This window comes from Thamnophis elegans, chromosome Z (assembly GCF_009769535.1).
Source record: "Thamnophis elegans isolate rThaEle1 chromosome Z, rThaEle1.pri, whole genome shotgun sequence".
Lineage (NCBI taxonomy): Eukaryota > Metazoa > Chordata > Lepidosauria > Squamata > Colubridae > Thamnophis > Thamnophis elegans.
Genome location: NC_045558.1, coordinates 118,047,176 through 118,064,354, shown reverse-complemented (window position 1 = coordinate 118,064,354; position 17,179 = coordinate 118,047,176). Strand labels below are relative to the sequence as shown.

Genomic DNA, 17,179 nt, shown 5'->3' with positions numbered 1-17,179 from the left:
CAAATGTTGACAATGTTGAGGCAGCAGGTTCTAACCCTGGTGTCCTCACACTCCTTTGCCTTCCAGGGACATCCTGGGCAAGGAGAGGGTTGCCAAAAAAATATATTAAAAAGTCAAGATGGCAATTGCAACCATATAATCCAAATTGTGTCTCTTTTATGAGACATCCCCCCACTTCCTGCTATCTTCAATCAATAACACAGTACGCTCTACTCATCATTATTTCCTTCTCAACCCACCCCCCCTCTCTCTCACACACACACAAACACACGACAGCCTTGGTGGGGAGGGGACCAGGCCCTTTGCAAAAAAAACAGAGGCCATGGGAAAGGAGCTGGATTGTATATAGCCCATTTAGGAGTTAAAGTGTTCTGTCAGGACCGCTAAAATTACATGAGACAGAGCCAATGAGAAGCTGAGATCAGTGGATATATTCAATTGTTGAGATATTGTCAGCCAGCAGAAATGCTTTTTAAAAAACCCTAACTTTGGCAGTAGAAGGACATAGGCAAAAACGGAATAGGATGGGACGTTATGAAATATATTCATCTTTCTTTTATAAATTGAGAGACAGCTGGAAAAAAAAGAATTCCTCTCTTAAATAGCTATTTTGCCCTTAATACAGACACAATTTAAAATCTGCCAATGACCTCCTTAAGGAGCTGTGATATAAAGCAGGAGAAGTGCACAATAAAAACCAAATCTGAAAGTTCCCCAAATCCATTTAATTGGAATAAAGAGCATTCACATTAGTTCAGAACCTAAGTTGGAGTAAGAATGGAGAATATAACTACACTGTGCTACAATTGTTTTGCAAACTCAGATGGCTCGTTTTTAATGCTATTGACTATTCCTGGCCATGCACAGGTTATATTTGCTGATTTTGCAAAAATTGCGATTTGAAACTGTACTGTATTTATTATTGAAGCTTTAGGTAATTCTTGGCATTCGGCATTTTTATTTCTTTATTTACTTACTTTTCCCATTTCTCTTTTGAGCAAATGTCCAAAATGCCAGCTGCCAGTAAATAAAATATAGTATAAGCACAACGTAGTGTGGATTTCTGGATCCTGAATTTCTAATTTGATTCCACATTTCACATTTAGATTTGGCTCATGTTTTTTTTTTTAAATACAGATTTAGGGGAGAATTTTTCAAAAGTTTGTCTTGTAACAAAATGTTTATTAGAATTCTGGTAAATATTTTCACCCCAACTCATGAAAATGTTTTTAAAACATTGACCGGTTACATAAAATGGGAAAAAAATCAAAAAGAAGAAAAAGAAACGGGAATGGAAACTTTTAATTTCTTTCCTACACAGGACATCTTCCTACTAGCTCTGTCTCATAATTTTAGCTTAATGCCACCATGATACTGTAAATACTACAGAAGAAGAAGCGGGGGGGGGGGGGGAGAAAAATAAGTCTCAAGGCAAGAAAGTGAGGAGGGGATCTGAAAGGATTTGAGAAAATAAAGACCCCCACCATCCCACTAAAGGAATCAGATTAAGTCGCTCACCCCCACCGGCTCCTGCCCGGTTACTCTCTTCATGTGTGTTTTCCTTTTTTCCCCCTTCAGTCCATTGTCTTTGTTTTCGGTTCCATGTTGTGTTTTCCCGCCCACCTCTTGTTCTTTTGTGGATTTGTTCTGTTTTCTGTTCTTCGTTAGCTATTTACAAGTTCACAGTATGGGCCTCTCCCAACATGGCCACTCTTTGCCCCAGGGTGAGTTGGGGTCATTAAATCTGGACCAATCTCCATCTTCCCACCCTGTCCCTTGCGTCCCTGGTGGGCCTTGACCCATCCATGGGGCTGGTTGGCTCCTCCTGTCCATTAGGGGTGGCTTTAGCTATTTCCAGGGGGCTGGAGGTGGCTTCTTTCAGCTGCTTTTTCCCCCCCAGCCACCCACGTGCTGCTCTCCTGCTCCATATGTCATGGCTGCTGTGGGGACGGAGTTTGTGGTTGCTGGACCTGAGTCCCATTAGAGGAGACAAGCTTCTTGTCTTTGGAGCCATGTCGATGTTGTTCGGTTGGGATGTCTGATTCAGAGCGGCGAGATGGCTGGCAGCTGCGGGTTGGGGTGCCTGGGAAACGGAGCTGCTGCCCATTCTTTTCGTCTAAATGTTGGAAGAAGATCAAAGATTAGGTTAACTTCACCACCAAGCATCCCCTCCCCACACCAAATGTCCAGAAATGGGCCCCATCTTCTTTGTGTCCTCTACTGACATCCCTCTGATTTCAAAGTGATACCTAGGTCCATTTATTAAAGGAAACACACACTTGCAGAGTTCATATCCAACTCCTTTCTCAAGGCCTCTGTCCTTTTTCAAAAGGGCCTGGTCCCCTCCCCACACAAGGCTGTCGTGTGTGTGTGTGTGTGTGTGTGTGTGTGTGTGTGTGTGTTTGTGTGTGTTTGTGAGAGAGGGGGTGGGGTTGAGGATGAATCATTCCAGGACCTGAGAGTAGAGGCAGAAGATGCTGGATCAGAAAAAGATCAATTCAGCAACCCTGTAGCCAAATAAATCAACTGAAAATCTCTTGTTCTTTCCACAGGCAGATTCTCAAGACAACCAGTCTTCCCTATTTTGCTTCGCCACCACGGGAATCCCAAAGTCCTTTGGTTCTGGAGGTTTCACTTAGCTATCATAAATACATTATACTATGGTATATATTATGAAATATATATAACATCCACTGGTAGATTCTCACAGTATGTTCCTTTTAAAGATGGATGGATGGATGGATGGATGGATGGATGGATGGATGGGTGGGTGGATGGATGGATGATACCATCAATTTGGTGCTCTTAGTAACTACATAGATAGCTTTTCTTCAAGACGGTAAGTGATCCTGGATAATATATTTTAAGGCAAAGAATTCAAAAGGCATTTTTGTAAACATCTTGAGAAAGTTGCATCTTTAAACTTCAATAATTTTCCCAGGTTGTCCCAAAGGCATGGAAATGCTCAGACAAGTCAACATGCCCAACACAATGCCACTGAAGTGAAGTGAAGCAATAATGTATGGACGCACATGCACATACATACAAGTGAACACAAAGATAGCCAAGGAAAGCTATTAAAGCAGCTGCAGTGAGCTTTCCAGATGATGCAGTTGCCTCAACATCTCAGAGAGGAGTACTCCATTTGCTCCAACACTCTTTGCAAATTGTCCTTTTGAATCCTCTGCACGCAGCCTTAGAAATTCACCTAACTCTTGTCAAAAACAAGCAGGAACAGTCAGCTGTTTGTATGAATACGAAACAATGACATACAGGAAAACCTACCTGCAAGGGCTTGCACAGAAGGCTGGTCATGTGTGCTGAGTAGTTGTGCCTGAATCGTTTCCACAACCCGCTTAAACCGACGGCTGGGACCTAGAGAGGCAGAAGTAGTTACAGAAATGGAACAGATTCCAGAGATTCCAGAAAACAGGCTCTAAAAGTAGGAGGCCACTCAAATCCAATGGTCAGAAGAGACAGTTATCTCTGCTGCATGTAAGTGTGCAGTATGTATAGTCCCTTCAGGATTATGGGTTGCACTACTTTCAGGACAGGTAGGAAAAATGAGTCTTTTCAGAACATAACAGAACAGAATAACAGAGTTGGAAGGGGTCTTAGAGGTTTTCGAGTCCAACCCCTTGGTTAAGCAGGATACCCTACACCAGGGGTGTCAAACTTAAGGCCCAGGGGCCGGATTTGGCCTGCAGGGTGCTTAAATCTACCCCACGGGGCTGCTCTAGAAACAGCAAAGGACTGGCCTGTGGTGCCTCTGCCAGCAAAAGCGGAGCTCGGGAGGGCCACCCGTGGCCCTCCCAAGCTCTGTTTTCATTGACAGCGGATTGCAGGAGGCCATTGCAGGCAAAAACCAAGCTTGAGAACCCATTTTTGCTGGCAGAGCACTTGGCGCTCCACTACAGGCGTCCCCGACATGAGTGACATTGAGCTGGCTACACCCACCCCAGCCGCACCCACGCTGGCCCCCTGAGGTCAAACACAATCCTGATGTAGCCCTCAATGAAATCGAGTTTGACACCCGTGCCCTACACCATTCCAGATAAATGGCTGTCCAATCTCTCCTTAGAAACTTCCATTGATGGAGAACCCACAAGTTCTGGAGGAAAGCCATTTCCCCCAATTTCTCTTTAGTTCTAGCTTGGATCTTTCTTTGATAAGTTTCCATACTCTACTTCTTGTCCTACCTTCAAGGGCTTTGGCGAATAAGTCAACCCTCAAATATTGAAAGACTGCTATCAAGTCAATCTTCGTCCTTATCTTTGTTAAACTAGACATACTCAGTTCCTCCAAACATTTGACGTAGATGTTGGCCTCCAATCCCTTAATCATCTTTGTTGCACTTCCTTGTACTCTTTCTAGAATTTCAACATAATTTTTGTATCATGATAATTAAAATCTGGACAAATGGTTCTTCTTAAAAACCTCTGGATGTTAGAGATGATGCAATATTGCCTCTGGAGTTACTGCTCCATTCACATTACTTAGTCTCTTCTGGAATGGTTAGAAAACTGTGAACTTAAAGCCAAAAGGCACAATCCACATCTCCCTCCCTCCCTCCCTCCCTCCCTCCCTCCCTCCCTCCCTCTCCCTCCCTCCCTCCCTCCCTCCCTCCCTCTCCCTCCCTCCCTCCCTCCCTCCCTCCCTCTCTCTCTCTCTCACACACACATACACACACAACCTGGAACCTGCTTCTTTTGGCTTTGTATGCTTTTAATCAGAACTGCAAAATTTGAATGTTTGTAAATTTTCCAAAAATCATTATGACTCCTAAAGATGACTCAAAGTGGGAGGGAGGATTTCCAGCTACCCACCTGAGATGAGGGTGAAGGTGACTGAGTAGATCCCACTGTCCTTGTGTGCCTCTCCCCCCTCGGAGTAGCTGATGTCAACTTGGAACTTAACAGGTTTTTGGAAGACGGAGGGCCCCCCCGATGATTTATATTCGGCCCGAAAGCTTGTTTGGGATATAACGCTGTGACTCAGGCTGGGGATCTGTAGATTAAATGAAGACATGCGATGTCAAGCTATAGACATCAAATGGAAAACATCTTCCTTTTAGTGTCCTGTTCACTCTAGCCTTCACCCTTCTGCCCTCGGTGTCAACAGGACCACATCCTACCAACAGCTCCATTTAATTTTTCAGAATCAATCCCAGCCCTCTCCTTTTCTCCCAGTTGAGTCCTTACTGAGAGGAAGGCGTGTACAATATCAGCCTTGATGGAACTCAGGGGTTTGTCTTTGATGACCACAAAAATTTGTTCTTCTTTGTCTAAGTTGATAAAATTTCCAAACCAGGATTTCTTGGCAAGCCTGCAAAGGAAGGAAAGCAGAACAAGGAAAGCAAGGCAGTTTGGAAATAAATCTTGGAAGGACGCTTTGCTTGACTCCATTGAAGGTGGTTCAAGGTATTTCTCCTACCATACATTGTAGAGTTCTAAGGACACGCATTCTTCTGATGTATTGTTGGTACTGTACGTTCATGAGAAAGAGGGAGAAATCTAAACTTCCCATATTAGTGCACATTAAGCACATTAATTCTGGGATACTATAAACATTTGGAAAAGCATTTGGAAGAACCATGAATGGAAGTGGGGGGGAGGCTGAATTCTCCTTCCTTCTCTTGGTCTCTTCTAATACTCACTCTGGGGATGATTCTGGTGTAAGACTAGACATTTCTTCTGGTGTGGGAACTGCAAGGAGAAAAGGAGTAGATGTTAAATGGAAAGAAGCTGTTCTCATTTCCTACCAATTGCAACTTTTCAAAGCAATTCATTTGCTACCAGATGCCAAGTATAAAAACAGGAAATTGCTTTTAATTTCCCATTCTTTTTTGAGGAATGATCAACTGAATAACAGACTTGGAAGGGACCTTGGAGGTCTTCTAGTCCAACCCACTGCTCACGCCTGAAAGTCTATACCATTTCAGACAAATGGTAGTCCAATCTCTTCTTAAAAATCTCCAGTATTGGAGCATTCAAAACTTCTGGAGGCAAGTCGTTCCATTGATTAATGGTTCTCTCCTTCATTAGTTTCCAGGCATCCAGACATTCCAGACATAAAAAGGTCTGAGGTTCTTTTAAAATCATTTATAGGTAGCCCTGGGAAGGCTCCCAGAATAATACAAAATTAGATATTGTTATATTACAATTCTCTGAAACCCATCCCGATAGCCAGGACATCTGAGAACTTAGTTCAGCAACATCTGGAGGCCACCAAAGTTTTTCATCTCTTCCTTAAATAGTACTTGAGCAGGATGGTACCTGAGCAAAATAAATTATTATCTATTTTGGCAAAAGACAGTATCAAGGTACCACTTCCTAACTTTAAAGATTGTGTTCCTTCATTTAACACATTCTATATATGAACATTTTATGCATTCCTCATTCAAATTCTATTTCTGTGTTCTTCACCACACTTGTGGCTTTCTTCTTGACTATCTGCAGCAGTGTTTCTAAACCTTGGGCATTTTAAGATATGTGGATGTCAGCTCCCAGAGTTCCCCAGCCAGCATGAAATCCACACATCTTAAAATGCCCAAGACTGAGAAACACTGATCTTCAGTCATGCTCAATTCTGATGCGTCTCTTCCTCCTTATCCTCCAGCACCTTCCCAGATAGAATGCACCATTTGGGCGTGTCTTTTGCAAGTGGAGAAGTTGTGGTCTTATAATTAAAAATCCATCGCATGCCCATCATCTCAGGGAAAGTATAACACACTCACCTTGCAGTTTCCGACGATGGAAGCGTGGGGAACCAAGGAAGCTGTTCTTGATAGAGTTCAAGCGGGTTTTCCATGCCACGCCGGCCACACCAGGACTGCTCGGGGGCGTCCCGCACGGAGTGCCGCTGGGGCTCTCTTTAGGCGTGTGCACAGGAGTGCCGAGCGGAGTGGGGAGGGGGCTTCCCCGAGGGGAGGGGTGGGGAGTAACCTGCAGCACAGATTTGGGTGGGGGTTTAGTAGAAGGGAAAAAGCAATGGGGAGAGGAGGGTGGGTGAGGGGGTGGAGAGTTGGGAGGCAGAGGGAAGGGGGTGGAACATCGACTCTGGAGGGCCCCCTCCCTCGCTGGGCTGCCCTTGGCAGGAAGCGTCTGAGTCTTCACAGGGGCAGGGGGAGGTGATGGGAGAGAGAAGCTGAAGATGGGGCTCTGGGTGTGGGGAGAAATGGGAGGGGAGAAAGGTGAGGAGGGGAGAGCCGTGAGATGGGAGTGAGCAATGGCAGGTGACAATCTCATAGTCTACTCCCAAACAGGGTTTCACAACGTGGCCCAGATTTTTGAGTGGCTTGGATATGCCACTCATTTTTTAAGTAATCATCTTGCTTCAAGCTCTTAGGTGAATATCTTTGTTCACCTACCCCATCCTGTCTATATATCTTCATCCATGCTGTGGCAAAGACAACATCTCTGACTCTACCACAAAACTATATGTGGTTGTCCCCCTGATATAGGTCCAGACTTTGCCATTTAATCTTTTCTGTATTACTTGTTTCACAAACTGAATTTGCCTTTCAACAAGACCAACATTTTTCAGTCTCTCCCAATTGGCCATTTTTCATACAGAATGCCTACTGTCAGCTCTAAACCTTTTCCCAGATAAATCTCAAAAGCCAAACTGTTGTAAAGAGACACTACCAACCCTAGGAGTTTCTCTACTCCACCCTTTTCTGTGTGGTTTTGTTATGTGACACACAGAAATTTGCTGGAATCACAACTGCCAGAGGTATATTATGCTGGTAATAAAAATGCACCTTTCTAACATTTAAGCACAGGATGAGTACTTGACATTTTATGGCACAATTGTCTGCTTTAAAAAAGCTGTGTTTCCTACTGCAGAGATAATCATGGTTCATTGCAGAATTTCAGCTAGTAATAAAACTAACACTTCAAGAGCTACAAGAGATAACACAAACGCATGGTTGACTGCTGTACAGGTAGTCCTCGACTTATAGCCGTTTGTTTAGCCACTGTACAATGTTCCAATGGCACTGAAAAAAGTGACCTTCAACCAATACCCTTGCACTTACACACAGCACCCCCAAGGTCATGTGATCAAAATGGGCAACTAGCATGTATTTACAATAGTTGCAGCGTCCCAAGGTTCTAGAACCGCCATTCGTAACCTTCCCAGATGGCTTCCGACAAGCAAAGTCAATGGGGGCAACTGGATTCACTTAACAACTGCAATGATTCACTTAACAGTAATGGAAAGTCATAAGATTGGGTGCAACTCATGTAACAACCACCTTACTTAGCAACAGAAGTTTTGGTCCCAATTGTGGTTATAAGGTGAGGACTATCTGTATGCATGAACTTGGCTTCTGAATAGCAGATATCTGTATGTATAAAGAAAGTATTCTATATAAAGGAGAATATTTGTAGCTCAGGGTTGACATGAGGGGTCTTTGGTGCTCTCTGAGCTTGCTTGTTTTCTTGCAGACGTTTCATTAACCATGCAAGGTAATATCATCAGTGCTAGTAAGGAGTGCAGTTTGCTGTCAGCTTACATTCTATAGAATTATATCCTACAGCACTGATGGCTAACCTTTTCGGCACTCAGTGCCAAAACTGGAGTGTGCACGCTGGAGCACCAGAACCCGCAAAAGAGCAGATGGCCAGTGTGCATGCGTAAGGCACCTAGCTGCTTTCCAGTTTTTGTTGCACGCATGCACGCCAGACAGCTGCTCTCTTCTGGATCCCGTTGTGTGCCTGTGTGACGACCATATGGCCATCGCAAATGCGTGCGAGGGAACCCTGAAGAGCAGCCCTTGACAGTGCATGCCCAGAGAAAGGGCCCTGCGTGCCACCTCTGGCAGGCATGCCATAGGTTCGCCATCACGGTTCTACAGAATTAGAATATAAACTGACAGCAAACTGCACTCCTTACTAGCACTGATGATGTTACCTAGTTTGGGTAATGAAACATCTGCAAGAAAACAAGCAAGCTCAGAGAGCACCAAGGGCCCCTTATATATAGAAGGAATTATCCCAGTTAAAGCAACAGGAACACTGCCATTTGTACATCAGTAACAACAAGGGTGATCTGGATCAGGATATATAATAAATCTGAGTGGGAAAGAATCAGGTGAAGGTGAAGAGGTTTGGGATGTATAACGATCTCAGGAACAACTGTGAATAAGAAAAGAGATTCCAGCTCTGTCTGGAAAGGGCCTGGCTCAAAAGAGAAATAATCTGTGATACCTCTAAATCGACAACAGTGAAGACACAGGCACACAGAGAGTCAAACAGAGATTCAGAATCCATTGCAGGGCATGGGATGTGGGGGGAAAGAGGAAAGATTCTGAACTTTTTGTAATGTGACTCCAGCGGAACAGAAGAGCGTCAGCATTAATTGACATTAAGCAAGAAGTATTTCTGGGAGAATCAGATTGACTCGATGGTATAAATCATTGCTGATTTTCCCTTATAACATTCTGCTATTTGATTTCCTTGGTACATGGAATCTTGGGCTGATCTATGGCCAACAACCCTAATTTATGTCTTGGCAATGTTCATGACATTTACCAGTTTGAGTTCCATCAGTTTACAAATGGCTTGTCTGCTGATTCTGCTGACTCCGCTATGTGACTGCAACCTTTAGTTTAGAAGGACAATCTGCCTTCTGTAGTTTCTGCCAATGCTCCAGGTCTCATTGTTCAAACAGTGCCATCTGATAGGACCCAGGAAGCAGGGCCTTCAGGAACAGAGTCTTCCCAGAGAACCATAAATCCCCTACCTCAATCTCATATAAGCAAACATTAGAAACCTCTGTTGCTTCCTCTAGGCCAGGGAGTTGAGTGTATGGTGGCCCTTTTCTGGGGAAGTTTTGTACCCAGTTCATGAGTTTTGTTGTTATTGTTTCCAGACATGTATTGTTCTCGTGGCTTATATCATTCCAATATTCCTTTTATTATTGTACACCATCAGAGCTGTTACGGGAGGCCTTAGAAATTTGATGAATAAATGAATAAATTATGGGCAGGAAAAAACTGTGATATGGAAGAAAAAGTGAATTCCCTTCTCCTTTACATGATAGTCTTCATCTGGATCTCCCAACACTGCAACTATTGCTAACAAGCCAAAAACAAGCATTCGGGGGAGCCAGCTATTTGTTCACAAAGTGTCTGCAGGCTATGGCTTTAAAAAGTCAAGATAGTACAATCGAAGCTCTACCTGCTTTTATACATAATGCACATTAAAACACAGGTGACGTTTGATCACACAATTATAGTCACTCACTACCATTTTTTGACTACATCCTGCAGACATCCTTGGTTGCTCAGAGTCTATTTTCCCCAGCCTAATCCTTTCCAACAGTGGTGGGTTGCTCCCAGTTTGGCCGAACTGGTAGTAGCAATGGCGGGAGGCCCTGCCCACCCACCTGGACACTTCTGCACATGCACAGAAGCGTTGCGCACATGAGGGAGTGCGCCCGAACCGGTACTAAAAATATTTGTAACCCACTGCTTTCCAGGCATATGGAACTATAACTCCCAAGATCTCATTCTAGTGTAGTTCAATACCAGAAAGACTGTTATAATCTGTTCTCTTGCCAGCCAAACTAATTATATTCTTATCCACTGGCAAATCAACCATGTACTGATTGCTTAGATGAATAACTAAATCCAAATCTGTCAGCAATGCCCTGCCCTTTAATCCTACCCCCTGCTTAAATATGTATCTTCGACTTTCCCCATCCAAGATCTGCATATACCTCATCTTTCCTTCCCTATTCTGTACCTTCCCCCTATACGAGCAGACAGGTGTGGCGTTTCCCTAACATGGAAATGTAGTCATGGAAATGGGGTGGGAAGTGAGTTGTTCCAGATGCATCTTCTGGCTATCATTCATGCACTTTACAGAACACGCCTGCCAGGAAAACTAATGCAACGTCCTCAGCACCTGAGCATTTGGCACTAAGTGCAGGATGGAATATCAACAAGACTGCTGAATCTAGGGATCATTTTTCCCACATTCCACCCACCCAAAATCTAATATTTACTTTGTTCACCATTGTCTTTATCATCTTCTGCTGCAAACGTTCTGCTGAATCCTTTAGCCAACATACCATTAAAAAAAAAATTGCCTAGCTGATATACTCACCCTGGGGCTACTGAGGGGACTAGAAGATAAGCCAGTGGAAGCACCACTTACAGATCGAGACCTGTGAGGGGCAAAGACACAGGAAGATTAGTCCTATCTTGGAAAGGAAGAAGGTGGGGAAACACAGAGAAGAGGATAGGGTACATGTAAACATCACTATAAAACGCCTTCAGCCCCGCCCCCCCCCCACTCCCAGTCAAAGGTACCCTAAAGAATCGTTCCTATCAACCATCCCCTACCACTTATAACTGCATGACTATAATTTTGTGCTTGTATCCTTACGATTTATATTGATTGTTTCCTAATATGATTTGATTGCATATTTGTATCCTATGACTATCATTAAGTGTTGTATCTTATGATTCTTTTATGTACTGAGAGCATATACACCAAAGACAAATTCATTGTGTGTCCAATCACACTTGGCCAATGAAGAGTTCTATTCTATTCTATTCTATTCTATTCTATTCTATTCTATTCTAGTGAATAAGCCCAAGAAGCTTTGGATATCACTTGCGAAGAACAGCAAAGAATTTGGGAATATATATTGTATATCCTGAAATTCTTTGCTGTTCTCTACTAGTAATCTTTGCTGTTCTGATAGTCCTTGATTTATGATCAAAATTGAGCCCAGCATTTATGTTGCTAAGTGAGACATTTGATAAGCGACCATTTTACAACCTTTCTTGCCATAGCTGTTAAGTGAATCACTGCAGTTATCAAGTTAGTAACACAGTTACAAAGTGTACCTGGCTTCCACATTGACTTTGCCTATCAGAGGGTCGCAAAAGGGGGTCATATGAGCCGGGACACTGAAACCCTTATAATATAAGTCAGTTGCACAAGTGCCTGAATTTTGATCACATGACCATGGGGATGCTGCAACGGTTGTAAGTGTGAAAAACGGTCATGCCACTTTTTTTCAATGCCTTTGTAACTTTGAACTGTCACTAAATGAACTGTTGTTAAGTTGATGACTACCTGTACTTGCTGTACAATATATACATACACACACACATATCCAATCCCAGTAAGGGTGTGGCTAGCTGATGAGAGCTAAATAGCTTGAAATAGATCTATACTACTCTCCCTTTATTTATTTATCAGCACAAATACAACATATACACTTAACACACAAAATTTCATTTTATATAGTGTAGGTCTACATTTGGAAACATTATGCAAATATCTAGTTCTCTGAAGAAGCTGTTGATGCTAGGAAAGGTGGGAAAAAAAGAGAAAAAAGAAGACAACCAGCAGGAATGGACTCAGTAACAGTGGTGATGGGTGCACAATTGGAAGATTTGAAGGTTGGGACAGATTGTCCTGGAGAAAATCAGTCTCTGAGAGAGAAATATCTGCCTCTAACTGGGATCTGCCTCTACCTAGGATTGAACTTACAGCCTTCTGATTGTGAGGTGAAAGCACACACCCCACACATGCATGTACATGTCCTTCATGCACCACACATCCCTGCACATGTGCAGCTGAGACCCAAAAATCAGCTGGCTGCACACCCCTGCGCAGTGGACCTGAGCTGGGGCGATGGCTCGGGTGCCCGCAGAGGTGGCTCTGTGTGCCATAGGTTCGCTATCATGGGTCTATGTGATTATTACATGTAAAAAAATGACTTGATGGGACGTAATCAAGCAATCAAAATCTGCACAGTAAGAGACTATCAAAATATGCCAGTGATTTAAACTAGATGAGGAATCAAAAAAGTATTGAAAGAAAGCAGTAACAAGCTACAGATAGTCCTCAACGTACGGTACATAGTTACCCAGCACTGAAAAAAGGGACTTATGACCGTTTTTCACATTTACCACCGTTGCAACATCCCCATCGTTATGTGATCAAAATTCAGGCGCTTGGCAACCGACTCATATTTATGATGGTTGCAGTGGCCCTTTGCATCCTTCCGACAAGCAGAGTTAATGGGGAAGCCAGATTCACTTAACAACCGTGCCACTAACTTAACAACTGCAGCGTTTCACTTAACAGCTCTTGCAAGAAAGGTTGTAAAGTGGGACAACGTTCACTTAATTAAAACGTTATCCACAGAAATCTGGGGCTGAACCGTGGAATCTTAAATGCTCTCTGAGGTTGATTGTTCGCAGATGTTTCATAACTTGACTAAGTGGCACCGTCAAGCAAACAACCATGCTCACAGGGCACCAAAGACTGCATACTTCCACATTGTTGCCATGGAAGCAACATAAATAAAACCAGGAAGCAACCAGGTATGGAACTTCATTATTTTTAAGAGATGCATGGGTGCAACTAAAGGCAGTATCCAGCAGGTACCTCAAAGCTAAGTAGAATCGAACCTGATTAGGACTTAGATGGAAGACACCAGAAAATCCTAAAGCTGCAAACTAATCTGAAAAGCTGGAGAAGACGATGGTAGAAGGTTTCCATACTGTTGCCAAAAATGCTATATGGATGTGTCCCTGTAGTTAGCAAGAACTGACTTTGGGTAATCTTTACCTTAAAGGTGCATTGCCATTCCCAGAACAGCCTTAGAGATTAGCCAACCCTTAAAATGTTTGCAAATTCCATTTTCAGTGGCCAGGAAGCACATTGGAAAGACAGCACAATCTCCAAAGGCCAGCTTTGAAGGTCCTTCCCCATCTTTCACACACACACACCCATAGTTGGACACAAACTCACCTCTGACTGTGTTGTGCCATCTCTATGGCCCGTCGGGCTGGGACTGGAGACCCACCATCTGTGACACTCAAGACTTCCATGGACTTCCGCTCAGGTCGGCGTTTGCCATGTCGGTTCAGCATAGGGGAGTCAACTCGCTTTCGAGGAGGGTCTGAAATATGGAAAGGAGATGGATGCAACACAGCCTTCCCTTTTGGGTGAACTTTGGAGGCTGGTGTTTATATAAGAAACATTCCATACTCAGAATAATAAATCCTTCAAATCCAGCACCCATCCACCATTCATTCATTTATCCATCCTATGGGAGTGTAACGTTAGCCAGGAGAGTACAATGCTAATGTAGAGTAGTACAGGTAATCCTCAAGACAATTCATTTAGTGCCTGAAGTTATAACGGCACTGAAAAAAGTGACTTATGACCATTTTTCACACTCTTGACTGTTGGAGTATTACCATGGTCACATGATTTACATTCGGATGCTTGACAACTGACTCACATTTATGACAGTTGCAGTGTCCTGGGTTCATGGGATTATCTTTTGTGACCTTCTGACAAGCAACAACAATGGGGAAGCTAGATTCACTTAACAACTTCGTTACTAATTTAACAACTGCAGTGTTCCACATAACAAAAGTGGCAAGAAAAGTCATAAAATGGAGCAAAACAAAAACAAAAACAGACCAAAGTCCAGTTGCCTTTTGGAAAAAAAAACCATATTTGGGATATCAACACACTTAGGAACATAAATTCTGGGCTCAATTGCGGTCGTAAGTCAAGAACTACCTGTAGTTTGGCTGCCTGTTCACTATAGAAAACCCTATATGTGTTTTCTTTTATGTTGTACGCCGCCCTGAGTCCTTGGGCGAAGGGCGGCATATAAATCCAATAAACCTAGTAAACCTAACCTAGTTCTGTTTGATCCACGCTTGTGCACTTCCCATGGTGTGCCATAGGAGAGGGAGCTACCTCCAAACGAACCACCCATTTATCCACCCATAGATGCACTGCCATTGTTTTGAAAGAGCAAGAGAAGAGAATTTGGGAATGAAGATGAGATACTAGAACTCTGGAAATTTTGAATTTGGAGACTGAGTTCAAGGTGGTTTTATCTGTAGATCAAATCAACTCCCTTGAACCCACCTAGGTTCTGTTGTACAGGCACAGAGTGACCTTCTCCTAATTGACTAAAAAAATCTAAGTTAAACATCCATTTTAAACATCCTAACTGGATCCATATTCACAAATGGTAACTGCCCAGGACACTGCTAACTGTTGGAAATGGACACAGGTTGCCAAGTGTCTGAATTTTGATCACATGACTGTGGGGATGTTGCAATGATTTTAAGTTGAAGGACAGATTATGAGTCACTTTTTTCAGTGCGGTTGTAGCTCCAGACAGTCACTAAACGAATGGTTGTAAATCGAAGACTACCTGTATAAGGGCAGAAGATGTCTACAAACACTAGAGCTTTAAACCAAAGGTATGTTGACATGAATTTACCTGCTGGTATCATAATTCTTGTTTCCTCCATATCAGTCAGATGAAGTATTTTTATTTTGTAAAAGGATTTTTTTTATTTTGTAGTCTCATACACACATTTACAAGTATACAGTCTCATAGTTATTATTCTTGTCACATTTTAACACTTTTAAGCATTCATTTTTCCATATAAAAAATTAAAATTTATGATAGGGATTGCTTTGCTTACCATCCCATACACCTATTTTATTTTGCAGCCACCCTACTTTCCTTTCCTTTCCTTTTCTCTCTCCCTCCCTTCTCTACTTTCTTTTTTCCTTCCTCTCCCCTACTCTTTTCTACCTCTTCCCCTTCATGCCCTTTCTCCTCCTCTTCCTATCTCTCCCAATCTTCCTCTCCTTTCCTCTTTCTTCTTTCCCTCTCCTTCCCTCTCGTCTCTCTTCAGACAGATGAAATATTGAGGGAAGAATAAAACTTGGAAATACTTATCATCCCTTGAGTCAGTGTTTCTCAACACTTGGTCACTTGAAGACAGGTAAACCTTAACTCCCAGAATTCTGGGAGTTGAAGTCCATCTAAGGCCCACCTGTCTTCAAGCCCACCTGCCTTCAAGTAGCCAAGGTGCCTTAAATCCTAAGCACCATTGCTCTGTTTTTGTGGTCCTGATGAAGTGCTTAGAGAAAAATTCCCCCAAAATCTCACCAACATCATTGCGTGGAGGCAGGTCCTCATCCTCACAGCTGGGGTATCTCTCTTTGCGGTCAAGCAGAAGGTAATAAATCATTTTCTCCTGATTTTCTCTGACATGGAGAAAGGAAAAATGAGGGCTTACGCTTAGAATAAAAATGGGTTTATTGCCTGACTATAAAAAAGACAACAGTCCATTTTTTCTCTCCAACTATTTGCATATGTTTCCTAACTAGCCTCTTCTCCCATCTTTCCTGCCTTCTGTCTACATATCCATCACAAATGAAACAGCAGTTCTATTTCCTCCTTCATAAGACACCTTCTCTTATAATGCATCCATCCTAACTGCACTGCAAGTTTTTTTTTCCAAACATGGGAGCTAAAATGGTGAGACGATTATCCAGCTTCTCTACAGAATCACAGTTCCTTCAATATCCCAAACATGCTTTTTTTTCAAAAGGCAACTGGACTTTTTTTTTAAAAAAAAAACTGAACTGAACCAAAGAAGCTTCTTGGATGAGAAGCGAAACATCTTCAAGGAAAAACAAAGGCCAGTTGTCCTTTGAAAAAAAAAAAACATCCTTGGGACAACCATGACCTGGATGATTGAGAATCCCCATAGACAGTTCCTCCAATAAGACTACAAATCATCTTTTAAAAATCTCATGGAAAGGATTCGGAACACTGCATCTCCTCAGAAAACAGTAACAGAGTTGGAAGGGACTTTGGAGATCATCTAGTCCAACCCTCACACAGGAGACCTGTACTCGGGATTCAAAGATATAAGAAGCAAAGCTTAAGGAAGTTTCTTATGGCCCCATTCAACCATGCACTCCAGCTCCTCACCCTTCATTTTGCAGTTCCTGCTTTAGCTTGTTCTTATCACGGAAACATCCCAACGAGTGCATGCTATCCAACACATCAGGGTCCAGCTCACTGACTGACTGAATCCGCCGGATCGCTACCTTCCGAGGGATTGGTTGTTCTGGTTCTGGTTCATTCTTTCCTCCCCTGAAAGAAGAAATAGTGTGTAAATCCGATTTAAAAAAAAAGACATCACCATGTTAAAATCTTGAGGAGTGGGATAAAAGAGTCAAGACCGCTGACAAAAGCCATTAGAAAGAGAGAGTTGGAAGGGACCTTGGACTTGTTCTAGTCCAACCCCTGCTTAGGCATGAAACCCTACACCACTTCAGACAAATGGTTGTCCAATCTCTTCTTAAAAACT

The 17,179-nt window shown here is 42.9% G+C and overlaps 1 protein-coding gene across 2 annotated transcripts in view; it reads right to left on the bottom strand.

The window, feature by feature from the left end:
- Nucleotides 1–1,821: 1,821 nt before the first annotated feature.
- BRSK1 (BR serine/threonine kinase 1) overlaps nt 1,822–17,179 on the bottom strand; it is a 58,790-nt gene continuing 43,432 nt past the window's right edge. Inside the window, exons 10-20 of one of the 2 annotated variants that reach the window (XM_032237423.1) lie at nt 16,798–16,962; nt 15,967–16,064; nt 13,785–13,935; nt 11,115–11,175; nt 6,737–6,944; nt 5,657–5,705; nt 5,202–5,325; nt 4,827–5,007; nt 3,286–3,375; nt 2,571–2,579; nt 1,822–2,116 (exon numbers count right to left, since the gene is read on the bottom strand). In XM_032237423.1, the coding sequence (XP_032093314.1) occupies nt 1,932–2,116; nt 2,571–2,579; nt 3,286–3,375; nt 4,827–5,007; nt 5,202–5,325; nt 5,657–5,705; nt 6,737–6,944; nt 11,115–11,175; nt 13,785–13,935; nt 15,967–16,064; nt 16,798–16,962 (1,321 nt within the window). In that variant the 3' untranslated portion in view covers nt 1,822–1,931. The remainder of the gene's footprint in view (nt 2,117–2,570; nt 2,580–3,285; nt 3,376–4,826; nt 5,008–5,201; nt 5,326–5,656; nt 5,706–6,736; nt 6,945–11,114; nt 11,176–13,784; nt 13,936–15,966; nt 16,065–16,797; nt 16,963–17,179) is intronic. The other variant, XM_032237424.1, reaches the window with a different exon arrangement.